Source organism: Ambystoma mexicanum, chromosome 4p (assembly GCF_040938575.1).
Source record: "Ambystoma mexicanum isolate Mex_15411 chromosome 4p, UKY_AmexF1_1, whole genome shotgun sequence".
Taxonomy (NCBI): Eukaryota; Metazoa; Chordata; class Amphibia; order Caudata; family Ambystomatidae; genus Ambystoma; species Ambystoma mexicanum.
The window spans coordinates 1,023,067,803-1,023,094,351 of record NC_090927.1 but is presented as its reverse complement, the minus strand read 5'-3'; the positions used below and the strand labels follow the sequence as shown (position 1 = coordinate 1,023,094,351).

Sequence of the window (26,549 nt, the reverse complement as noted above, 5' to 3'; positions counted from 1 at the left end):
GGAAGGTTAGAGGCGAGGGAAAACAGTTAGCGAGCAGGCAGATGAAAGGTAGGTTAAGAGGGTAACTCAGAGGCAAGGATGTAGGCTTTTAGTTTGGTTTTGAACAAATCCGTGTGGAAGAGTGAAGGGGCAAAGGCGAGAGGAAGCACAGGGAGGACGAGGAGCTAGAACAGAGATTATGAGAAGGCTTGTAGAGTTGGATGGAGGATGATAGATACAGTGGTGCCTTATCATGGATAGATTTGTGAACCAGGAGAAGACATTTAAATCTGGCCCCGTTTTGCATCATCGCCCATCCAACCTGATGACAGTACGAGGAAGTAGGTGTGATGTGAGGGAGATCAAAGAGTCCTGGCACCAACGTTAAAGATCTTGTCGAGAGGACAGAAAGCATAATTGGGGAGACCAAAGAGGATGCTGGCACAGTAGTCCAGTTTAGAGAGAAGAGTGGTTAAGCGCATCTTGGCTGTGTTGAAAAGATTGCCCGATTTTCCTAATATTTAGGCGGTTGAGGCGAGCCCCTGTTCCAGTTTTGGAGATGAAAGTAGAGAAGGTGCAAGAAAGGCCATAGATGACGCTGAGGTTTCTAGATGAAGAAGAGTAGGGGAGAGTGTCAGGTGGAAACTGGATAGGTAGAGGAAGAGATCAGAGAGCGCTTTAGGCAGGGAAGAAGAGCACCTCTGTTTTGGTAGAGTTTAACATCAGAGAGTGCAAAGTCATCCAATATTTAATGGCAGAGACACCTTAGGAAATTTTGATATAGAGATTAGAGGAGAGTTCAGGAAAAGAGAAGTAGACGTCGCCCAGGAAGAGTTGGTACGAGAACCCAAAGGAGGAGATTAGTGCCCCAAGAGTAGAGGTGTACAGTGTAAAGAAGAGCAGACCCAAAGGCCGTGGCAACCTAGTAGGTCCAAAAACAAAATATTAGGGGAACATGTACAAAGGACACGGCTGAAGGCCGTGCCCACTACGGCTAATGGCCCGGTAGTGTTTTAAAATATATGAAGGCCCTGGCTAGTGGGCCCAAAAGACATGTATAGTGTCCAAAGGGCGTGGACATGTAGTGGGTGTAAAAGAAACATATGGGGGGGGACATATACTTGGCTAGTTGCCTGTAAATAAACGGTGGCATTACAAAACCCTTGGAATTCACTGACATGTTTTTAGTTGAAGGGCAGTTAAGTAGACCATATTTAACACAACAAAACCATTGAAATTCAGCTAGGTGTGTTCCCGTTGCAAAGCCCATGAGTACATACATATTATAAGAAAAGGGATTCACGATTCCAAGATGGCCGCCGGACCGTGAGGACGTACACCTCGGGTCCTCCGTGCGGACAGGCTCTAAAAAGGGTGTTAATCGTGGCTGTGGAAGCCATATGCTGAACTGAGTCAAGCAATCTGGGCACAGACAACCATCTGGATGAAGTGGAGCTGACATTTCCCCTTTAACGCAGTTTCCCGATGCCTAGCGGGAGACCAGTGACTGCAGAGTGTGTGGAATAGCGATCTGGCACCCACTCGCCAATTGAGCGGGAGCTTATCGGGGTGGCAAACAGTGGCTGCTGCATATCGTCAGAGAAGTGTGCAGGATTGGCCCCTGCGCAGGCTGCGGGATGGAGGTGTGGGGTGCCCGCCATCGAGAGATCACTGGCAGTGTTGCCGGACCCTGCCCACAATAGCCGGACGAGAGACTGCGGGACCCAACAATGGCGTGAAGAGGATCGGGAGTCGGGCCCACAGCCAGCCGGAGTGCCCAGAGTCAAGGTCTGCCTGTGAGAGGAGGCCCCCCCCGTCGGGGCGGTCAACTTCATCCCCAAATGTAGGGGCGCCCAAGGCTCGCAGAAGTCGGGTGAGGGGTCGAGGCAGCTCCCGCTCTGCGGATTGTACAGTGAGGGCGTCATCCACCCCGGGCCCTGACGCAGGAAGGCAGCCCAAACACTCCCCTGTCTGGGGGGTCCCATTGAGCGGGCGGAGGCAGGTGCCCGACAGCTGGCAAACAGGGGGCCCGGGGTGGGGAGTCCACAAGATCTCGACAAGCCACAATAGGCCCATCTCAGCGGTTGGCCTCAGCGGCCCGAGAGCGGAGTGCTTGCAGAGGGAGGCCGCAATACGCCCGCGTTAATAGGAGTCCCGGCCCGAGACAACTAGTGGACACAGCCTGAACAGCTGGCAGGGCACTCCGGTGTGAAGGTATGGCCGGCTGCAAACAGGAGGAGAAGGAGCGGCCAAATGAAACGAGGACTCCAAACCAAAGGAAGCGTAATGGAGACACGAAGTATGTAGGAAGAGCAAGTAGACAGGAATCTGGAGGGTCTTGGAAAAGCAGGTGTGGGCAAGCTGGAGTGAAGGAAAACACTGTAATACGGCTGAGCTGGCGCTGGCACAGTGGTCAGACTGGGCCAAAGCATAGCCGAGGATACGCCATTCCAGCTAAGTGGTGGCAGGCTGGGACAACCCGCCTAACTGGGCTGCATTAGGAACAACATGAGCCTGGTGTAATACAGCAGGGAGCCAATACTGCTTCACAGGCACCGAGCGCGGCCCACCCAGGCCCCTGTTTGACACATGAAGACCGCTGAGGGCCCGGGAGAGGGGTATTAGCCCATGGATTACAGGAAGCCTAAGGCCAGCGGTGCAGTGCTGTACATGCTTGTGCACAGGGGGCAATCTGGTGAGGTCCAGCAACAGAAACAGCACTTCAGTAGGCCGTGATACAGACAAATCCAATCTAAACCCTCCCCCCTCAAAAAAGGAAAACAAAACAAGCTCCTAACCTTCAGAGTCCTCAGGCCCAGGTCACAGGGGCCTAGACTGCACTCAAACTAGAAGCACTATCACAGATCCTGGGTCCCCACGGATATAGAGCGTGGAGGACAACGCAACGCAGAGGGGCGGCGGACAAAGACACGGCACATCACCTACCAGCCATCGGTAGGGGAGGTGCAGTTAACAAGGTAAAAACAAGGGAGGAACAACACCGGACGACGGAACACATCATAGCAGGGGCTATCACAACTACACAACACCATGAGAGGTGACAGCCCATCGGATCTGAAGACGTGGCAGGGTGCCACAAGGTGGACAGTGCTCTCGACTGCAGCATCGGCAGTATGTGACCCCGACCCCAGTCCGCCTGCTCCAACACCAGTGGCGTACCCCGATGCCAGGAACCAAGTCAAGAAACGGTCCATCAAGATCCAAAACTCCGGTCAGAACCCAAGTGGGCCAACTGGAGAAGCGCTGGGGTCATACACAGCAGTCAGTGGACAAGTCGCCCTCCTTGCATGAAGTCAGAAAGGAAATTGTGGGTCTGGTGCAAAGGATTGATGTAGTGGAAGCAGGTCTGTCCACCGTGGCGGAAGAATCTAAGCAAAACCTGGGGAGGTTATGTCGCCCAACGCCCGCAGGGAACTGCTGGGAGTATTCAAGGGAACCCTGGCCATGAGAAACCCCAGGGGTTGGCGAGGGGGGAGGAAAAGGGGTGTAGGAGGAGGGAGGGGGAGAGGACAGGGACAGTGGAGGAGAGTACAAGCACAGATTACGCATGGTGTATAGTCTGGGGGTCCCCGTACAGAAAAATGAGATTGACCCAGGGATGAGGCGGACGACTAGCCTGACAGCGGAGAGTGGGTTGAGGGCAACATCCCGTGAACCATACTACGATGGAGGAAGAAACGATACTGTCACTTAATGTGCAGGGGCTGAACTCCCCCAGTAAACGTAGAGCAATCCTGGGTAGATTAGAAGCAATGCAGATCTCAGTGGCATTCGTTCAGGAGACACACCTGCTTCAGAAGGATGAAAAGAGGCTGAGATACAAGGCATTTCCTCTACAGTTCTTCACCTCTAGTGACAGTAAGACTAAAGGTGTAGGGATTCTCTGTAGCTAAACCCTGGGAATTCAAAAGCGAGAGGTGATCAGGGACACCGAGGGTTGATATTTGGGGATCAAAAGGTACAATCAGGGGTCAAACATACACATTCCTGGCAGTGTACGTCCCCAATGTGCAACAGGACACATACATTGTTAGACTGCTACAGATAGTGGGAGGGTGGTGTGTGGGTCGTGTAATCATAGGTGGGGACTTTAATTGCGTAATGGACCCGGTGTTGGAAAAAATGGGGGTGTTGTAGAAATTGGGGTTCAATATCTTTCAGAGCATGCTCTGGTCAAGCTCAGTACAGAATTAGGGTATGGTAAATGCTCCCCCCCGCTCCCTCCTATGGAGGCTGAATGAACTGCTCTTGAGAGATTTGGCGGTCAGAGCGCATATGGAAGATATGATTAATCATTATTATGAAGAAAATGACAATGGGGGAACGGATTGGCAGATAGTTTGGGACGCGGGGAAAGCGGTAGTGCAGGGCGAATTTATCGAGAGAGCCATCATAACACATGAGCTGGAGGAGGAACTTAAAGAGGCCGAGCGACAGCAAAAGTCCCGCCAATCATTTAAAATGTTGCGAGAGTTACGTAAGATCAGGGCTCGCCTAGAAAACCACAAAGCAGACAGGGTGGCACAGACATGATTGAGCACCAAACAGTCATACTACGTTCACGGTGGGAATGCAAATAAATTCCTTGCAGCCAAACTGCAAAAACAAAAAGCCTGCAATAACATAATTAGATTGAAAGATAAAAGGGGAGTATCGCACAGTGGGAAAGAGGAGAAGTTGGAAATAATGGTCCAATTTCATGAAGAATTACTGAGTAACGGACATCTGAATATGATGCTCCAGAAAGCTTACATGGGTTCTGCCCCCCCCCTACCACAAATCTCGGAACAAGACAGGGTCACGCTGGGAGGACAGATCACGGCGCAGGAGGTCAGTGATGCAATAGCTGCCTTGCCAACAAATAATACCCTGGGCTCCGACGGATTAGGTAATGGCTATTATAAAAAGTTCTCTACGCAACTACTGACCCCCCCTTACTCGTCTGTTCAATGTGATCAGAGAAAAGGGCGCTGTCTCCCCAGATATGGGAAAGTCGGACACAATATTAATCCGCCGCAATTGATTAGGGAACTCCAGAACTCCATATTCTAATTCATCTGGCAGACTAAAAGACCAGGGGTCCAGAGGCGTATTTTAATGCGCCCGGCGCTCCTCGTAGGCCTGGGTGGCCAAGATGTTAGCAGATACATCCTGGCAGCCCAGCTTGCACCGATGCTGCAGTGGGCGGATCAGCACACCCCCAAAGGTTGGTGTAAGATAGAACAATCGCCCTCTAGCTTCCCGCTACAGGTGCTACAATTCCTAAAGGCCAACACACGAGAGGGAGGGGGGGAACCTGCTACAAACCACCAGAGCAATGTTGTGTAGCTGGGACCAAGCAAGGTACCAGGGTAAAATCCTGCAGGGTCTAGGCCCGTTCTCCCCCCCTGGCACATAACGCAGTCTTCATGCCGGGCTTGCAGCGTCAATTTTGGAAACGGTGGAGGGGGGCAGACTCGATACCCTGAGGGAAATGTATAAGGAAGGATCCCCTCTGTCCTTCATCCACAGGCAAAGACAATTTGGCATTGGGGAAACACACAGATTTAAATATATGCAAATCCGACACTGGCTCTCCCACCAAATGGTGAAAAGGGTGGGAACAAGGAATCCGACAGGGCTGGAACTGACAATGCAGGAGGGGATAGCTGTGAAAGGGATCGCTAGTTAGTATAGATCACTGGACAGGTCACAGCCAATGGATAGCCTCCCATATAAAAATAAAAGTTGGGAAAAGGACATGGGGGAAGCAATATCGGACCTGGAATGGAACCAGATCTGGGCCAGAGCGCATAAACTATCCAAATGTACAGCAATTAAAGAATCAGCGTATAAACTATGCTACAGATGGTACATGTCACCCTATCGCCTCCACAAAATAAGTCCCAAATACTCTCTGGAATGCTGGAGGCAATGCGGGGGAAGGGGAGACCTGTTCCATATGTGGTGGTCGTGCCTAAAGGCAGTAGCGTACTGGAAGGAAATCTTAGGGCTCATCAAGAGCATAATAGGTGTGGAACTGCCACTATCACCTAAAATAATATGGTTGGGTGCAGTGTCCGAGGGCAGACACGCCGCAACTGGTAATAAGACTTCTTTACCAACGCATTTCCTGGCGGTAGCAAGGATGACGCTAGCCCAAAGGTGGAAGACCACATAGGGGCCAACAGCACCGTGGTGGTGGGCCAAGATCTGGGGAGTCATGGCAATGGAACGAGTCTGGGCCCTGAAAACACGGAAATATTTGAAATTCCTGTCGAGCTGGGACCCCTTCCAGGATTATGTGGAGGACAGAGAAGCTCTCGCTTCACGCCTCGAATGCTCAGACACATACCTGTCCGCTGGGGAGCAGGTGTTGATTGTGGTCGCGTAGGCGGTCCCAGGGGAGGGGGCGGAGTAAGTTTGGAGACTTTGTGCTCAAATGGGGGTTGGGGGAACAGGAGTAAATCTAAGAGGAAGCAGGGGTTGGGGCGTTAATAGTTTACAGTTCGTATAATTTGGAGACTAAGGTTACAACATTGGGTGTCTTAACCCTGTAAAGAAGTTTGATTTCTGCTCTGTGATAACAAAGGACAATGGTTACCAGTTGTGCTTGCATATGTCTCTTCTGAAAAATAAAAATAAACCTGGTTAAAAAAAAAGAAAAGGTATTCACTATGACATACAAAATGGCATTCTGGGGGACATGGCATTATGGGACATGGCATTATGGGGGACATCAATGGGAGCACGCCGAGTTAATCTGGCCATGACTTTCCCACATCCGCTGAATTTCAAGGGTTTCATTACGTTAAATCTGGTCAACTTAACTGCACCTTAAATAAAGTTTTTTCAGTGAATCCAGGATTTCACTACAGATGCTGGCACGCCCTCATCTCCAACCACATAACAAACAAGCGGGCTGCCAAAGTATCGGCTCAAGGTACACCTGGTCTCTGGAGAAAGTACTTTGCAATGCTGCTTCTTTGATAAGGATGAAAAGGACCTTATTGGGCCTTTTTCCCAGAGGAGGCAGACAAAGAACGCACCTGGCCAAAATGAAGGACTTGGGTGCATATTGGCCAAACGTCGGATAGCAATGGCATGGAACTCAGGGGCGGGCCCAAGTATAGACTCATGGTGATCTGATCTCCAGAGATGGGCAGTGGCGGAAACAGTGGTGTGGACAAGAGCGGTGCAAAGGGGGGAAAGGGAAAGTGGGCAAAAGATACTGGCATGGAACTCCCTGATGCAAGACCTATTTGGACATGGGGCAGAGTGCAGTACAGATGACCCCAGGAGAGTGGAGAACAATAACTAGAAAATTGACAGGTGTACGTCGTGCCCCCTAAATGAGCCGATGCGCAAGAGGGATGGATCTGAAACTGACCAAACAGACAGCGGTAGACTAGGGCAGCACGGCCGCAGAATTGCTCCATGATGAGAATGAAAATGCAGAATTCACTGAGAAGTGCGAGAGTGACTGTTATGTTTTGTTTGTTTGTTATAGTTGTTGGTTATTGTTAAAAATTAATACAGATTTTAAAAAAAGGGATGAAAAGGACAACTCGAGAAGGAAATATTGCTTCCGGTCTCCTCTGACCTCTTTTTCGACGGCGAAGGGTGGTTTGCAACTGAGAGGCTGCAAGCATGCAATTTAAAATGATGGAAGGGGTGAGGGCTGAGACTGCTTTCTGCACCAGGTTTGTTCAGCACCATGAACACTTTTGTAGCCCCCGCCCAAACGGCCACAAAATGCATAAACTGGCTTGATGCAATGACTCTCCATTTTCTATTAGTGAAAGGCCCGGATGTGTTTTACTATGATATAATACTATGCGGGTCTTGAGTACATGTTGTGTAATTCTTATCTGTAACATTCATCAACTTACATTTTATCGCCACACTCATTTATGAAACCACAGTGTTGTTGCAAGAAAACCATGCATAGTTTACATTTAATAAAGTGTTACCGTGTTCACAAACAAAACACGTTCACATTTTGTTTCCATATATAGCATGTTCTTTCAGAAGAAAATGTCTGAATTCAGAACAACGTTTACCTGCTTTGTACATCCTGGTTTACAGAGGACTCTGATGCTGTACCAGCAACTGGAGTTGGAACTCTCTCAGAAAGTGCACTAGTCTGCAAAAGAAACAATTTGATTAGTTCACCGAGTTAACATGTTTTGAGATGTGGAACATAAACAGTAAAAGGGCATGGAAGGAGGTGGCATCACAAATCATCCAGACCCTTGAACCTGCAACATGGGCTGAATGCAATTCAATGTGGCTCCCTTTCTCATTGCATTGTTTTCGCTATTCATCCAATTTGTCTTTCACACAATGCCATCCATCGACTTCTAAATAACACGTTTTACAACAGCCCTTTGGGGGAAGTGGGGTCCCAATATACAGACAGCAAAGGCTATATGTGTTCCTTTCAATCCATCATATGGTGAGTTGGATGCATAACTGGAAAACGAGGAGACGGTAGGATGGCTGAATCTACCACCTAGAGGAAAAGCCTCATGACATTATTATCCATCCCACCTCAACCAAATTAGACTTTACTCCAATGTGACTTTCTATGTTGCTGGTTCCCAAGCTATATATATTGGCATGTCAAGGGTATGGGGGCCAGTGGTGCAGCTCATAGTGTCTTCTGTCATCATTTGACAATAAGATAGATATTAATAATCTTTCCAAAATATGGCAACTGTTTATGAATGGTAATGATTATAACCTGACTTATCTTATTGTATTATTTTATCTACGCATTGTAGCTATTTTAAATATTCTTAGTTGGTGAAAATGTATCTACATGTCTTCGTTGACACATTTTAGGGTATGTGTTATTGAAATGTCAGTTTTGAATTTTAATTGTTTTTAGGATGTACCATTGTTACCATTTATTTTTTTAAATATTTTTTTTTATACTTGATTTAACTGTTTTTAACAGTTTTTGCAAGAGAAGTCATTATTCCTGTGATCATTTCTTAGTCATGGTTTCCCTTCGTTTTCAGATCAATTCTTCAGTGGTTAAATGTATGTTCTGGAGGAGCTGGCCAACAGTGATAACTACTTTTGTGTTTCCTCCTGACATTAAGACGTTCCACCAATGTTCTTCTTCCAAGCACCTTTTGTTGGCCCAAGTGAGTCATTCTTTTTGAAGTCAAGCCCGGACAGGACAGTAGAAGATGCCTCAAAGTCTCGATAGTGTCCACTCTGTTACAAAATCTGCAGGTTTTGTTTGCTGTTATAGCTCTAATTGGCAGTATTTCTTTGGTGTTTAGGAGGTTCAGTCTTGCCCTTAAGTATGTTTTTCTGATTTGTTTACTGGGGCCTTTTAGCAAATAGCCCATTGTTTCTGATAGTTGGTTGGTAAATCGAGAGTTAGTTTGTTTTTAGAAGCATCTTCTAGTGTTTTGATCCAGTCCATTTCTTTAATTTTTTTGACGTTTTGTTTGGGTTGCATTCTAATTCCTCCCAAGAGCTTCCTATTTCTTCAAGGAGCAGCGAGTTTCTTTGTTCCCACGCGGACAGGATTTTGTTGGAACCTGTGTTTAGCTCTTCTCGAATTATCTCAAAAATCTTTTGAGTACAAAGCCTTATTTTCCTGTGGAGCATCAAGGTGTTTAGTTCCACTCTTCCTCTTAGTGATGTCAAATTAAGTTCTCTGCGTATGGAAGCCATTGGTGTTGATTGCGGGAGTATCAGCACTTTCCTCCAAAAGAGGCCTTCTAGTTTTACCCAGATGTTCTGGGGTATCAGAGGCATTGCTTCGGCTCCGTAGGTAATGGCTGGAACTGCCTTTGCTTTATAAAAATTCAATGCATGCTTCAATGTAAATCTGCCAAATTTTTTATCCATTATTCGCACTTGGGTTAGCATGCTTTTGGTCTTGACTAACATGCTTTCCTGCACTGGGAGCTCGAAGCGATTTGAGTTAATTGTAACTCCCAGATATCTGAATGCCTTTATTTTTTCCAATTGCTCCCCTGCTATGAACCATTTCGATTTTTATCTCAGAAGAGTAGTTTTTTCAAGTGTCATCACTTTTGTTTTTGCTGAGTTGAGTTTCAGATCGTTAGTCTGGAGGTATGACAGCAGGGAGCCTAGTTTTCTTTGAAGTCCAACAGCAGTTTGATCCAGCAATAAGATGTTGTCAGCGTACAGGAGTCTTTTTTATCTTTTCGTTCCCTACGTTGGGAGGGAACAATCTGATGGTGGTTTCCCAATTTTGATAGTCTCCCATGTATGCATTGTAATGTGCGGGAGCCAGAGGACATCCTTGCTTGATGCCTCTGTATGTGTTGATCGCCTCCGAGAGTTGCCCTGCCCCATTCAATCGCACTCTCATAGATGTTCCGTAGTGTAGTTCGATTATTGGATTGAGGATTGTGAGAGGGCAATTCCATTTCCTTAGTTTACTCCAAAGTTTGTCGCTGTTAACTGTGGCAAATGCCTGGAAGAGGTCGATGAACGCCAGATGAATTTTTGGGCTTCCGTCCAGTACCTTTGCCTTTAAAATGCTTAGTAGCATTATATTTGCCGTTGTTCCTGTGTTTTTGACGAATCCCATTTGAAAGTCATCATGACCTTCAGAATTTGTTGCCCAAATCTTGAATTTGTCCAGACGGAAGGCGCCAAACAGTTTCCCCAATTGTATCCAGTAAGGCAATTGGACGGTAGTTAGCTGGATGTCCCTTATCTCCCTTTTTGAAAATTGGGACGACATTGGCTGTCTTCCAAGATTTTGGAATCATATGGGCTGCAGCACATTGATGGAATATTTGAGCTATCAACGATCCCCACAGCTCAATGTTGTTTTTGAGATGTACGTTGGAGATTCCATCCGGCCCTGGCGCATGGGAATTGTTCAACTTCCGGATTGTCTGACAGATTTCCATTTTGGCTTGTTCTATGTCCCAGAAATGTTGTTCAATGGGGCAGTCCTGCGTTGTGCCCAAAGTTGGAGCAAACATGTCAGAGAAGAATGAAATCCAGTGCTTGTCCCCAATGCAGTTGGTCTGTGCATCCTTGGAGCTTTTTCCTTTGGGGTCTATGAGTGCCCAAAAAGCTTTGGGTTGTTCGCCATTTAGAGTTCTCAACATGAGTTCTGAGTCTTCTTGGTATAGGGCAGCACAATGGTTTTTTACCCAATTTTTGTAGATCTTTCTTGCATCCTTAGCTGCTTCTTGGGTAAGCTCTGAGGGAGCGATTTTCGCTCTCCAGAGGGCTCTTCTACTTTCCCTCCTTTTTTCCATCAATTGTTTGTCGGTCACATGTGGATTATTCTTTGCTGGTACTTGGTTTTTACTTTGTTGTTGATAGGGAATCAGCAGAGGATAGTAGTCCAAGGTGGATGTCAGTGACCTTGTGGTGTTAACAATATTTGTTTTTGCGTATTGTTTTGAGATAGTTCTTATTATCTCTGAGGTAAGTCTCAGTCTGGTTCCCGCCCTGTTAGCATCAATTGGAAAGGCCATGTCTTTCTGTTTTCCTGTAACATTGCTTCAGGGACTGACCAAGTGGTGGTCAGGAGGTTGTGATCACTGTTTTGGGTCCTGATCACCTCAAATGAAGTAGCGCTGGAGAACAAGTTTCTAGAAACGTATATGTGATCCAACGAAGCTTTGCGGTGGTCTTGTTCCCAAGTAGGAATGATAGAAGCTGTTGGGGAAATTAAGCAATGAAGGTTATGGAGGTCCAATCCGTCCATAAGTACCTCCCAGCTTTTACCTCTCTGGTCAGATTCTCGAGCTGTTGCTTTTGGCCCGCTGGTTAGTATCCTGATGTTTGCGGATGAGTCTTCTGTGTCCTGACCGACGTTTGGAAGGGTCAAGTTTAGATCTCCGCATATGATAATGTGATCGATGTCCATCAAGTTTGTGGTTTCATCCTACAGGTGTTCAATCTTTAGCAAGAGAGCTGATTCTTTCAAAGCTTTCGGGTTCCAGTATATATTGACGACCAAGTAAAGTGTTGGTTTACCAATGTTTCCGCAAGCTGGGTTAGTCTGCCATGAGATCAGAGATGCCAGAATGAATGTACTGTTTATAAAAGAGTTTGCTTGAATTGTAATCCACTGCAGGATCTGATGGCAGTCAGGAGACCAGCGCTGAGTCTACCCGTTAGTCCATGAATAGCTGGTGAGAAATCGGTTTCGGATCCGTCAATCGTTGGTTTCCGTAGAAGTCACGTCTCCTGTAGACAGAGGAGGTCAAAGGATCCCAGGTTCACGTCCGACCTAGATGTCAAGTGAGAAAAACCTCACGTATTCCATGATCCCATTATTAGTTGTCCTTCTTTATGGGGAGTCCCTTTAGGTTCATGTTTCTCTCTGGTCGGGCTTGCTCGTGGCTATGCCCTTCGATCAGTTGAGAGGTTTTCCGGGAGCCATGCCCAGCTAGTTTTTTCCCTGTCTTTCTGAATCTGGCGTGAGTAGTTGTAAGATTCGCTCTTCCTCAGTCTCGAAGAGTCTTGTTCTATTGTTATGTTCCAGGAGAGGGTCACGCAGTAGTCGTTCTGAGTCCATGGGAGTTGGTTGCTCCTTAGTTCGGGTGTTGTTGTTATCCCAGGTTCCTTTGTTTTTTTGCTGTTCTTTAAGTTGTCTGTGTCTTGACGCAAATCTTTCCTCGTGGTACTCCTCTCTACGAGCTCCATTGTTGTGTTCCTTAGGATACATATTCCGTGAGCCCAACCTTTCATCTGTGTCTTTTTCCCCACGTTTTAACGTTGTCTTGTAGGGAGAGCAATGTGAAGCTTGATGACAAGGTGGACTCTGTTGTTTTTCAATGTAGTCAGGTTTCCCTCTAGATTCCGCATCTGTTTGGTGTGTACATCTAGAGCCGCACCAGACATCTGTCTCGTTTTTGACATGTTTATGTGTGTTTTTATTGTTGCAGTTTGGTCTATTGACTTCTTCAAGATCGTAACCAAGGGATCTGAAGGTTCTGATCTCCTCTTTAAGCATTCGTCTTACTGTTGATGATGAAATGTGTACATACACACTGTTGAATTAATTAGGTCCCGTGAACTCAACCACGTCAACATCATCTGTGGCTAGTGATCGCAGGGAAGGTGTGGAATCATAAAAATACAATATTAAGGCTTTTACGCCATGCAAAGAGAAATACACCATCACGGGCTTGTAAAGATTCCCAGAAATAGCTATTTGGCCGTCAGTACATCACAAAGACCACCAGAAGGTTCAATGTGAGCAGTGAACAGGAATTGCTAGCTGAACATCAGCATATTTATACAATGTCTTCATAACGATGTCCAGCCTCCTACAAGTTAATCATGTACTGGGCTAGGGTCGCGCCAGGTTCATTCCTAATTTACATATCTTGTGCATGCGGTTTACCTTTTAATACATTTACTAACAAGTGCTATTATTCTCTGGGTTTAACTTTACACTCTTTACACATTGCTTTAATGCAGGTCAAACAAATGTTTCACATGACATGTTTTAACAGTGTTATTGTTCTTATATACTTGTAGGTTAACATCACCGATTCAAGTAATCCCCTGATCCCGAGGTCAACAAAGGACAAGGTCTACATGACCCTAACATGTAGCCTGCAGGCAGGTTGGACATTAACTCTCCTACAAAGGTTGAAGAGGTTAAGTTAGAACAGGAGAACACAGGTCGGCCATTTTAGGCCACGGGTTGACTTTGCACGAATAACTAAAATGGCGGCTTTGACCTAAAATGGAGGCTCGATTAACTTAAGGTTATGACCTTGTAATGTGGATTTTCTCACAGAGCGACTGGGCATAGGCCAACATATACAATGAGGACGAAACAATACTATATCAGTTTTAACAAACCCTTCTTTTGGCCTATGCCATGCGCTAAACTACCTTCAATCAATTTGCGACTAACTCCACATTTCAATGTCTACACACCCCGGATCATTATCAGACATATCTATTGCCATTGTTAGGGAGAATTCTCTGTTTAGGCTGAATTTCCTAACCTAGTAAGTCCCCCAGCAGCTTTGCTGGATTTTTGGGGTTTATTTTTTTCTCCTGCCAAGAGTGAGACTATTTTACCCTCACTCTTGGACATGATTTGTGTGTGTTTCTTTGGATCTAGAAGTGTTTAATGGGCTATGGGGTCTTTTACTCCATAGGGTTTCATGTGTGTTTGTGATATGTGTTACACAGCACCCTCCATGCAGTGACACAGGGGTGTCTTAGTGACCCCCAGTATAGACTCCATACCCTGGGACTGACTACTGTCTCCCAGGGCATGTAAAGTCACCATTGACTTTACTAGTCTTAAATTCTGAACAGAACCAGTACAAACCATCATATTGTGGACGTACTGGCTGGGGCAATTCGATTGCCCCAGGGTCTGTTAGTCGAGGGGGCACGTCTCTGTCCCCCCTGATTGAGTTTTGGCTGGTAGCAGTGGATACTACTTTTTATATTCAACCGCGAATATTTTCCTATGGGATTACCCATTGTTTTAGGCTACTATCTTTATTTAATTATTTACGGTAGCCTCGAACATACCACCGGTTTATTTAATTAATATTAATTCTCCGGTTGGTATTTTTTGCCAAAACTTGATTCTAAAATGGCGTTTGTGTTCTCTTCTGTGACTCCAACCCAAGTCGAGCCCTTTGTTCCACTTTTTGGCGGGCTTCTCCACAGAAGCCCTCCAAAGTGGTGCCACTATGTCTGGGGTACTTAGGAGGGGTGGAGGGGAATTTAGGCACCCTGGACTGAGTTGCCTAGGCAACTCAAGTCGCACTCCATCCTGATTGGCCCAAGTGGTGAGCCGTCCGTCTCACCACTTAGCATGTTTGAGTGACAGCTAGACTGAGTGAATGGGGGTTTGCTGCATAAAAGCAGGGCTTTGGGGACTGGAACTTCAGAAGTCGCCACAGGACCTAAGAATCCGACGAGGGAGAAGCTGAGCCGACCTGCCACGACACCACCACCGGTGGAGCCCTGCTGGACTGCCTCACCACTTTTCCCAACGACAGAGGAGATCTCCTGCCGGAGAGTCTTCTTCCTTTGACTGGAGGGGATAACCAGTTTCACCGTCTTTTCGCTTTCCCGACGTACCTCGTGGCCGCCTTGCCCGTGCCAAGCACCCCGGCAACCGGGATACCACGTTTTACCACGACCGCGAAACCAAGGTACCACCTTTAACTGGAAAACTCTGCGGCTGGTTTCTTCCCTGGTAGTGCAACGACCTTCATCTTTCCTCTAAGTCGAGATCTTCTCTTCCCCTGGACGGCGACGTAACTTGCACCCACTACCAGGAACAACTGCCACCGCTGGAGGATCCTTCCCACTTAAGGTACCGTGTCCCGCCTGGCTTCCCTTGCTACCGACTGTACGGGGTAGATTTAGCCCCCGGCTTTCGAACCTGGGTTAGCCTGGGATACCTTGGCTAAACTTTTCTAAGCCTCTCTAAACTCTTCTTGAACCCTCTGCAAGACTTTCTAAGCCTAGTGTAACTGTGTGATCTTGGGCGCATTTGTGCTCTGCTCTCTCTAAGAGTGGGCCCAGCCTTTGGACTTTGGCTCACCAGTGACTTTTTGCTCTCTGCCTTGCTAACAGTGTTCCTGAACCATAGAGTGGTGTACTTCTTCATATTCTGTCTCCCCCCCCCCTTTCTCGCAAACTTATTAGAGTGCAATCTGGTTAAGCGCTCACCTCTGTATGAAAATAAGTGGTGTTTTACTGTGATTTATCTAATAGGGTAAAAGGGGTGTATATATCATAATAGTAACTGTGTTTAGGATAGTTTACAATAAGTTTACAATAAGAGTGCTGGAGTGTTTCAACTGTGCGTTTTTAAATAAATAATTATATACTTTGATACCAAAGCTCTGGTCAGTGTTTGCTTTTATTATTGTATCTGAGTGCCTATTGAGTATACTTTGCATACTGCCTAACTCTTCTTGAGGGAAGTCTGACTGCTCAGCCACATTTACCAGGTAAATCTGGGTGGTACAGACTGCTACCAAGTGGGTTTACTGCCAACACCTGTAGTCTTAAATCTTTTGCAGTGTTCCCTAAGGGAACTGCACAGGTTTCTGCCTAACACTGGTGTACAGCGGTGGGATTTGTATTGAGTATACACTTTAGAGTTCTTAAGGATACCTTAGTACAACTAACCACAAAGCTTAGCACTGAAAAAGTAATCTTTCTAACATGTCAACTATGGAAACTTATAGTCAAGAGTCCCTTGCTACAAAAACTGATGATTGTTTAAGAGTATTTTGTAAGCATAAGAACCTCCTGACTAAAGGCAAGAAAATGGAGTTAATAGAAAGGTTGTTAGCTAACCAAAGTCTGGATGATGGGTCTGAGGAACCTAACATACCAGGAAATGTAGATACCAGTATAGAAATTGATATTGATCAAAATGTTGATAATCTTGAGGAAGAGTCAGAAGAGGAAGGTGAGGCTGCTGTGACTGTCCCCCCTAGGCCTCTGTCTGCTCTACCTGCTGTACCTACTGGGCCTTTACCAAGTCCCACACTAAGTCCTCAATATCTCGAATTAGAGAAAATGAAACTTGAACTAGAGTTCAAGAGGCTGAATACTCTGGCTGAACAGAGACATCAGGAAATGAATCAAGAACTAAGGCTAAGGAAAATGGAGCTCAAGCATGAGCTAGAAATGAAGAAATTATCTGTCGAAAATGCTTCTCTCTCTGGCTCCTCTAGAAGTTCCAGTCCTAAAAGACCCCGGATGCCTAAAGAATTGGTTGGTATGTATGAGCCTAAGTTGGATGTGTTGGATTGGTTGTCTCTGTTTGAATATATTCATGGGCTCCAGAACATCACAGGAAATGACTTACTAACCTGGTTGTTCTCTAGGCTTCCCCCTGTTGCAACGGATGTGGTAATGGAGTTGGGGGAGGAGGATAGGAAAGAGTATGAATGTGTAAAACTAGCTTTGATAGCTAGGTTTGGGAAGACCCCTTCACAGTATCTTAAGAGGTTTAGAACCCTCAAAAAGCATGATGGTACCCCTTGGGCTACCTGGGCAAGTGAAGGATTGAAAAACTTAGAGGGATGGATTAAGGGTTACAAAGTGAACACTTATGAAGGTATGAAGAATCTTTTTATGTTTGAGTCAAATTATGATGCCTGCTCTCCTGAGCTCAGACAGCACTTGGCTGATTCAAAGGAATTAGATTCCCGAAAGCTAGCTAAGGCTGCTGACTTGTGGGTTGCCAACAGGGCCACTCACAAGGATTCTGGGGTAACTCAGAAAAAGGATGAGGGGAAACAGCCTAGAAAGGACTCCAAAGAGAATTCTAATACTGCAAATTCCAAAGAGGGCCCCAAACAAAACCAGAAGGGTAAGCCACCAGGGAAACCACAGCAGAATAGTGTCTCCTCTGGTGCCAAACCAGAGGGAGGTCAGAACAAGCCTCCATTCCAGAAGGCATTTGGAAAATGCTTTGTTTGTGGCTCTACTGACCATGTGAAAGGAGATCCCAGGTGCAAGGGTAAACCTTCAGGGATCCAACCTGCCTCCTTAGCCTTCGCTCCAGAAGAGGAAGTCCCTATGGCAAGTGGAAACTTTCTACTGCTGGCTGATGAACCAATTGGAGTCTCAGCCAGTGTTTCTTTAGTCTCTCTGGGGTTGTGGGAACAACAGACTTTAGATGTGTATAATTCTATCCCAGATAATACTAAAGAGTATTATAAAGACAGTGTCCATGTGAATGGTCAGGAGACTCCTGCCATTAGAGACGCTGGGGCCAGCATAACTGTGGTGGATGAATCATTTTTCAAAGCAGAGGATGTTGCTAAGGCACCCAAATGCCTCACCAAGTTAGCTGGAGGGCCTGTGCAGATGTGTCCCCAGTTACCAGTTCTCATCCAGCCAGTGTAATGACATGGCTGTAAAAATACCTGTCAGTGTACAATGTGAAGTGCCAGGTAGGATTCTGTTGGGTAATGGCCTAAAAGCTCTTGGAGTTGTGTCACATACCCCCAGACCACCTAGTAAAAGGTTACAGGAGCTCACAAAACCTGCAAGAGAGAAAACCCTGAGAGGGTTATCTCAGGCGATGATGAGAGATCACTCCTTTACCACTGGAGCAACTCACTGCAGTAACTACCAGATCAGGAGCAAAGGGGCAACCCAAGACTCCTAGGAAAAAGTCAGCAGCAAGCACTCCAGTGCTTCCAACAGTTACACCTGTAACTCCACCTCCAGCTGAGGCTGGTCACTTGAGTTTCAAGAAGACCAAGGAAAGGCTCTCACTCTACTTCTACTGGCCAAAAATGGGGGCCGAAGTAGATAAGTTCTGCAAGAGCCGCCATACCTGCCAAACTTCTGGTAAGGTTGGCGCCAAGAATGTGGCACCATTAGTGCCTCTCCCAGTTGTGGGAGTCCCATTTGAGAGCGTCGGGATTGACATTGTTGGTCCCCTTGATCCCCCTACTTCCTCAGGCAACAGGTTTATCCTTGTTGTAGTAGACCATGCTACTAGATACCCTGAGGCAATACCTATGAGAACTGTTACAGCTCCGGCTGTGGCTAAGGCCCTCCTTGGTATTTTTACCAGGGTTGGGTTTCCTAAGGAAGTGATATCCGACAGGGGGTCAAACTTTATGTCCCACTACATGAAAGCCATGTGGAAAACCTGTGGAGTTACTTACAAGTTCTCAACCGCCTACCACCCCCAAACCAATGGGCTGGTGGAAAGATTTAACAGAACCATGAAGAGCATGATAGGTGCTTTAGAGGAACCCCTGAAACGAAAGTGGGGCCTTCTACTGCCATGCCTTCTCTTTGCTTATAGAGAAGTCCCTCAGGAGGGAGTAGGTTATTCTCCCTTTGAACTTCTCTATGGGCATCCGGTCAGAGGTCCATTGGCCCTGATTAAGGAGGGGTTGGAAGGTGCTCATCCCCTCAAGCCAGTCAGAGTGACTGACTATGTGATAGGTCTCCGAAGGAGAATGTCACAAATGATGGCAGAAGCTAGTGATAACCTGAAAGCTGGACAAGCTTTGGTCAAGCATTGGCATGATCAAAAGGCTAACATGGTTGAGTTCACTCAAGACCAGCTAGTTCTCGTTATGCTCCCAACAAGGCAGAGGGCCTTGCAAGACAAATGGATGGGACCTTTCAAAGTTGTGGGAAAACTTGGAGAGGTCAACTATCTGGTGGATCTGGGCAGACCCAGGGAAGCTCCTAGAGTCTTCCACACCAACCGACTAAAAAGCGTACATCTCCAGACCTGAAGTAGGAGCCTTGCTTCTAGCTTCAGCAGCAGAGGAAGAAGAGAGTGAGTCTCTCCCTGATCTCCTCAGAGGTGTACCTTTAGATGAAAAAATTGAAGGAGTCAATCTCTCTTCAGATCTGACACCTGAGCAACAAGAGGAGTGCAAATCTATGTTAAATCAGTTTGCCTCCCTGTTCTCACTCTCACCAGGCTTGACCCCTTGGGGACAGCACGAGATACTCACTGGTGACTGTCTGCCAGTCAAAAGCAGAGGATACCGAATGTCAGAAAATGTGAGAACCCATATTAAGGGGGAGGTCAAGAAGATGCTTGATCTCGGGGTAATAGAACCCTCTACTAGTCCATGGTCTAGCCCAGTGGTGTTAGTACCAAAGGCAGGATCCAAAGACTTGAGATTCTGTGTGGACTATAGAGCACTTAATGCAGTCACCAAGACTGATGCCCACCCTTTACCCAGGACAGATGAGCTGGTGGATAAAATTGGTGCAGCCAAGTACCTCAGCACATTTGACCTTACGTCAGGCTATTGGCAAATAGCCTTGACAGACCATGCCAAGGAGAAAACTGCATTTTCCACCCCAGTTGGCTTGTACCAATTTAAGGTCATGCCTTTTGGATTAAAAAATGCACCTGCTACATTCCAAAGGATGGTGAACCAAGTTCTAGCTGGGATGGAGGACTTCTGCATGGCATACTTGGATGACATTGCAGTCTTCAGCCACTCCTGGGAGGATCATGTGAACCACCTAGGACATGTTTTGCAGGCTCTTGGACAGGCCAATTTGACTATCAAGGCAAGTAAATGCCAGATAGGTCAAAGTGGAGAAATAAGGCCTTTGCTCAGCAAGATTGAAGCTGTGCAAAATTGGACAACACCTACTACTCAAACCCAAGTGAGAGCCTTCCTAGGCCTCACTGGGTACTACCGGAATTTCATTGAGAACTATGGGACCATAGCTTCTCCACTGAATGTAATCCCCTCTCCAAAATTCCCTAAAAAGGTCAAATGGAATGAGGAGTGCAATCAGGCCTTTGAAAAACTGAAGAAAGCTCTTTGCCAAGCTCCAGTATTGAGAGCTCCTGACTACCACCAAACTTTCATTGTACAAACTGATGCTTCCAATGTAGGTATAGGTGCAGTTCTAAGCCAACTGGATGAGAAGGGTAGGGAGCACCCCATTTGCTTCATCAGCCGTAAGCTGAAGGATCCTAAAACAAGGTGGGCAACAATAGAAAGAGAATGCTTTGCTATTGTGTGAGCACTGAAGAAGTTTAGGCCATACTTGTATGGTTCTACTTTTGTCATTCAGACTGACCACCAACCCTTAAGATGGTTAATGCAAATGAAGGGAGAAAATCCAAAACTATTGAGATGGTCAATCTGCCTGCAAGGGTTTGATTTCACCATTGAGCACAGGTCAGGGTGTCACCATCAAAATGCTGATGGACTCTCTAGGATGTATGTCATCGACTAGAGGTATGAGGTTCATCCTGGAGTGGATTAAATCCTCCTGTCGCTTAGTCTGGGGGGGGGCGAGTGTTAGGGAGAATTCTCTGTTTAGCCTGAATTCCCTAACCTAGTGAGTCCCCCAGCAGTTTTGCTGGATTTTTGGGGTTTATTTTTTTCTCCTGCCAAGAGTGAGACTCTTTTACCCTCACTCTTGGACATGATTTGAGTGTGTTTCTTTGGATCTAGAAGTGTTTAATGGGCTATGGAGTCTTTTAATCCATAGGGTTTCATGTGTTTTTGTGATATGTGTTACACGGCACCCTCCGTGCAGTGACACAGGGGTGTCTTAGTGACCCCCCAGTATAGACTCCATACCCTGGGACTGACTACTGTCTCCCAGGGCATGTAAAGTCACCATTGACTTTACTAGTCTTAAATTCTGAACAGAACCAGTAGAAACCATCATATTGTGGACGTACTGGCTGGGGCAATTCGATTGCCCCAGCCAGTACGTTAGTCGGCACGTCTCCGTCCCCCCTGATCGAGTTTTGGCTAGTGGCAGTGGATACTACTTTTTATATTCAACCGCGAATATTTTCCTATGGGATTTCCCATTGTTTTAGGCTACTATCTTTATTTAATTATTTACGGTAGCCTCGAAAATACCGCCGGTTTATTTAATTAATATTAATTCTCTGGTTGGTATTTTTTGCCAAAACTTGATTCTAAAATGGCGTTTGTGTTCTCTTCTGTGACTCCAACCCAAGTCGAGCCCTTTGTTCCAATTTGTGGCGGGCTTCTCCACAGAAGCCCTCCAAAGTGGTGCCACTATGTCTGGGGTACTTAGGAGGGGTGGAGGGGAATTTAGGCACCCTGAACTGAGTTGCCTAGGCAACTCAAGTCGCACTCCATCCTGATTGGTCCAAGTGGTGAGCCGGCCGGCTCACCACTTAGCATGTTTGAGTGACAGCTAGGCTCAGTGAATGGGGGTTTGCTGCATAAAAGCAGGGCTTTGGGGACTGGAACTTCAGAAGTCGCCACAGGACCTATGAATCCGACGAGGGAGAAGCTGAGCCGACCTGCCACGACACCACCACCGGTGGAGCCCTGCTGGACTGCCTCACCACTTTTCCCAACGACAGAGGAGATCTCCCGCCGGAGAGTCTTCTTCCTTTGACTGGTGGGGATAACCAGTTTCACCGTCTTTTCGCTTTCCCCGACGTACCTCGTGTCCGCCTTGCCCGTGCCAAGCACCCTGGCAACCGGAATACCGCGTTTTACCACGACCGCGAAACCAAGGTACCACCTTTAACCGGAAAACTCAGCGGCTGGTTTCTTCCCTGGTAGTGCAGCGACCTTCATCTTTCATCCAAGTCGAGATCTTCTCTTCCCCTGGACGACGACGTAACTTGCACCCACTACCAGGAACAACTGCCACCGCTGGAGGATCCTTCCCACTTAAGGTACCGTGTCCCGCCTGGCTTCCCTTGCTACCAACTGTACGGGGTAGATTTAGCCCCCGGCTTTCGAACCTGGGTTAGCCCGGGATACCTTGGCTAAACTTTTCTAAGCCTCTCTAAACTCTTCTTGAACCCTCTGCAAGACTTTCTAAGCCTAGTGTAACTGTGTGATCTTGGGCGCATTTGTGCTCTGCTCTCTCTAAGAGTGGGCCCAGCCTTTGGACTTTGGCTCACCAGTGACTTTTTGCTCTCTGCCTTGCTAACAATGTTCCTGAACCATAGAGTGGTGTACTTCTTCATATTCTGTCTTTTTTCCTCCCCTTTCTCGCAAACTTATTAGAGTGCAATCTAGTTAAGCGCTCACCTCTGTATGAAAATAAGTGGTGTTTTATTGTGATTTATCTAATAGGGAAAAAGGGGTGTATATATCATAATAGTAACTGTGTTTAGGATAAGTTTACAATAAGAGTGCTGGAGTGTTTCAACTGTGTGTTTTTAAATAAATAATTATATACTTTGATACCAAAGCTCTGTTCAGTGTTTGCTTGTATTATTGTATCTGAGTGCCTATTGAGTATACTTTGCATACTGCCTAACTCTTCTTGAGGGAAGTCTGACTGCTCAGCCACAGCTACCAGGTAAATCTGGGTGCTACAGACTGCTACCAAGTGGGTTTACTGCCAACACCTGTAGTCTTAAATCTTTTGCAGTGTTCCCTAAGGGAACTGCACAGGTTTCTGCCTAACAGCCATTAGATCAGACACTAGAGTTTCTTTCAACACGTACTCATTGGAAACCTTATCTGGGGCGTATATTCGATGCCATAAAACACTTGTTGCTTGCGCGCAACACCCCCCTAATACCGAATATATACCAGGGAGACACTGTATACAACAACAAAGGAATAGAAAACTACCCAAGATAATCAGCAGGGCCGAAAACAACTTCCATCCCCATGACCGTAGGAGGTCCCAAAACCATGTACCAAGTTCCCAGTTTGCCTCAGGAACATGTACTTCCGAACTAAGAACATGTAGATTTTGGATCGCCCTAAAGATTGTTGGAGAGGAGTCTGGTACGTAAACGCAGCAAGCGGACCCCACCAATTTACATACTCCTCCACACTCTGCCAGAATGACATCTAATGCCATCCGGTTCTGAAGAGCTACTAATTTTATCGCTTTCTGTTCTAACGTCATATTATAGAGTATGTCAGTGGTCCGGTTGATGGTTCTCTCCAGTACTCTCGCTAGTCCCCTGATATCTTCTGAATTCGTAATTTGCCCAAAAAATGGCACAAAGGATTTCATGATGACTCCTAGAGTTTGCGCTGGAGTATCCCCCTTCACACCTCGTCGCGGACGAGTCTTCGAAATTTCTGCAGTACTGGCAATAAATACCCCAGGTAACAGAATCCCTAAATAGCAGGTTCCTTGCCAATCCCTGGGCAACCATGGAAATGCCACATTACCGCAAACGAAATAGACAGGTTCACCTACGTACAGAGGTCTGTTCTCACTAGTCAAATTCGCAACGTTGGCGCATTTTCGAAAATTACCCAGTGACCGTGTTCCAATCCTCTGTATGCAGAAGGAAACTTAATCGGGGCTATGGTTAACAGAATAAGATGGAGGCGTGGCATCCTTATTGCCTATAGGAGCCATTTTGAAAGAGATCAAAGACTGAAAGGGACGACACAATCTATCAGCGGGTCTAACAGAAGCAACGTTTGGCTTACTCCTATTTGCAAAAAGCGAGCATCCCAGGGGCATCAAAACACGTTTTTCAAAACTATTCAAATTTGTACCATCAAAGTTCCCTGAGATGCTTTCATTCCATCGGCCAAAAAATAGTGCTCTAAGAGAAGCATAACAAGCAGTTGTCAAAGGTAAAGGATGAATGTACAAACCTAGCCCCTTATCCCCATGTTGCGGTAGATGTGAGCAGATCCAGCAGTTGGTTCTATTCAAAATTGCATGAGTGGCATTCATTATTAACAAAAGAGTATTATTCTGATAATTCCATCTATGCGAAGAGTCTCTAGGCGACAAGGTATGCAATTACACGGAAGGAGTGGGGAAAACAGATACATTTTCAACAGGTAAAAAGTCCTCTAGCGGATATGCTTCCTCCAGATACCATAACCCAAAACCAATAGTTACTACAAACCCAGTTATTATTACTAAAAGGCAACAATACATTTTCGGGGTCCCCTTACACGCTTGATCATTGTCTCTGCTAGCCACATATTTATCTAAAAGTTCAATGCGAGCGCTAGCGGGTGCAGGTATCGTCGTCTTCAATCGGAAAACACCAATTGTTTGTTTGCTGGCTTCTTAATGTCTTTCCCACAACCCTTAGCCAACAGAATCCTTTCGTACAGTCGGGCCAAAAGGCAAGCCCTCAAATAATTTCCTCGATCACACAGTCAAACCGTGCCGTACGTCTATCTTCTTGGATGTAAATTATATTTCACAATTTCCGGCACTGAAGGGTCAGAGAAAAGTATGTCGTCACTTCCCACTGGAGGTGGCGAGTGAAAAGAAATGGGATCGGAAAATGGATGATCCGTAAATACCACTGTTGGAAAGTGCGGAGACAAGATGGCCATTTTGTCTGGCCTTTCAAACTCTGCAACGGTCTCCGATACTCGCTTGTCGATTGTTGCTGTTTCGGGCACATTGGTAACAGCGTTGGAAAGGGATTCTGTGTCTTCTGTATCATATGGCACGGGCTCCGGGATCCATTTGCTGTGTGTCGCATGGATCCAGTTCTTTCGACCTGCTACCCGCACAGCAGTTTGGGTGACTAGCAGGACCTGGTAGGGACCCCTCTACCTAGGTGCAAGGCAAGACGATCTTTCAAAAACGTTCATGAGGATCCAGTCCCCTGGTCGTAGTCTGTGACCGGGACCCTCGTATCGTACAGGTAATGCCTCTCGCACCTGGTGATAAATTGAAAATAGATTTTTAGTCAACTGGTTACAGTAATCTGAAAGAAGCACATTCTCTATATCCCGCAACGAGCGACTTTTTGGCATACCCCAAATATTAGCAGGTCTTCCCATTACCACCTCAAAGGGAGAGAGCCCAGTCTTAGTTTGAGGGGTTGTTCTCATCGACAGCAACACGATCGGTAAGTCATCCGACCACTTTAACTTGGTGCCGGCACATGTCTTAGCGAGCTTGTTCTTTATAATGCTGTTGTGCCTTTCCACTAATCCGGCACTTTGGGCATGTCTGGCCGAATGGAACCGTTTATCAATCTGCAATCCTTTGCATATTTGTAGGATTACGGCAGCGATAAAGTGTGGCCCAGATGACTCTCGGCAGCCCGAACCTAGGAAAGAACGCATTTAAAAGAGTTTTTGCCGTGGTTATGGCTGTTGCATCTCTACCAGGGAAGGCCTCAACCCACTTGTTAAATGCACAAATGACAACCAGTACATATTTAAGATTGTTGCAACGTTCCATCTCAATAAAATCAAAGTGGATAACTTCAAACGTAACAGAAGGTGGAGCAAAACTTCCTCTAGGAGTCGAGATACCTTTTCCTACATTGTGCTGCAAGCAGACCATACACCCTTGGAGAAAGCGCTCCGCAATTTTGAAAATGTTATCATTGGCCCATACACTGTGTAACATTTTAGTCAATTTACATGCGCAGACATGGGTCGGACCATGAGCCATAATGACCACCATGGTAATATAGGCGTCAGGGAGTAACCATTTTCCTTCAACATTGTCCACCCAACACCCATCACCATCCAATCTCCCTGCACCCTCGACCCATTTCTTGGTCTCCTCTACAGTAGCATCTGCTTGAATGTCTTTTACAGAATCGATACTTTCACCAAAAGTGCAAACATTTACAGTTTCCCTTACAGCATACATTTCTGAACTAAAATCGGTAGCAGTTTGTTTAGCTATCTGATCAGCGAAAGCATTCCCTTTTCCTATATCGTCTGTAACCTTTTGATGTGCTGTACATTTTATAATGGCTAACTGAACAGGGAGTGCGCTGAAAGTAATTGCACTATTAAAGTGCCATGCTGTATTTTCGTGCCATGTGAGGTCAAGAAACCTTGTTCTTTCCACAGTCTACCGAAGTTGTGAACTACCCCAAAGGCATACTGACTGTCAGTATATATATTTACCGTAAGCCCTTCCAAAAGTTCACAAGCTCGAGTTAACGCTATAATTTCTGAGGCCTGCGCGGAATTATGCATAATTCTTTTGGTTTCCACAATCGTGCTTAAAGTAGTGACGGCATAAGCAGCCGTGGATGTACCATTCGGAAGTTTGAAACAAGATCCATCACAAAATAGCTCTCCTTGTGGGCTATTCAAAGGCTTGTCTTTCAAATCAATTCTACATTTAGTCTCTTGTTCTGTAGTGTAAAGGCAATTGTGTGACGT

General features: G+C 46.3%; 1 protein-coding gene across 3 annotated transcripts in view; it reads right to left on the bottom strand.

Moving 5' to 3' along the window:
- The window catches only part of TBC1D32 (TBC1 domain family member 32), a 2,506,374-nt gene that overhangs the window by 1,013,753 nt on the left and 1,466,072 nt on the right, over nt 1-26,549 (bottom strand). For all 3 annotated transcript variants that reach the window (XM_069606604.1, XM_069606605.1, XM_069606606.1), the window contains one exon: nt 8,043-8,125. In XM_069606604.1, coding sequence (XP_069462705.1) covers nt 8,043-8,125 — 83 coding nt within the window. The remainder of the gene's footprint in view (nt 1-8,042; nt 8,126-26,549) is intronic.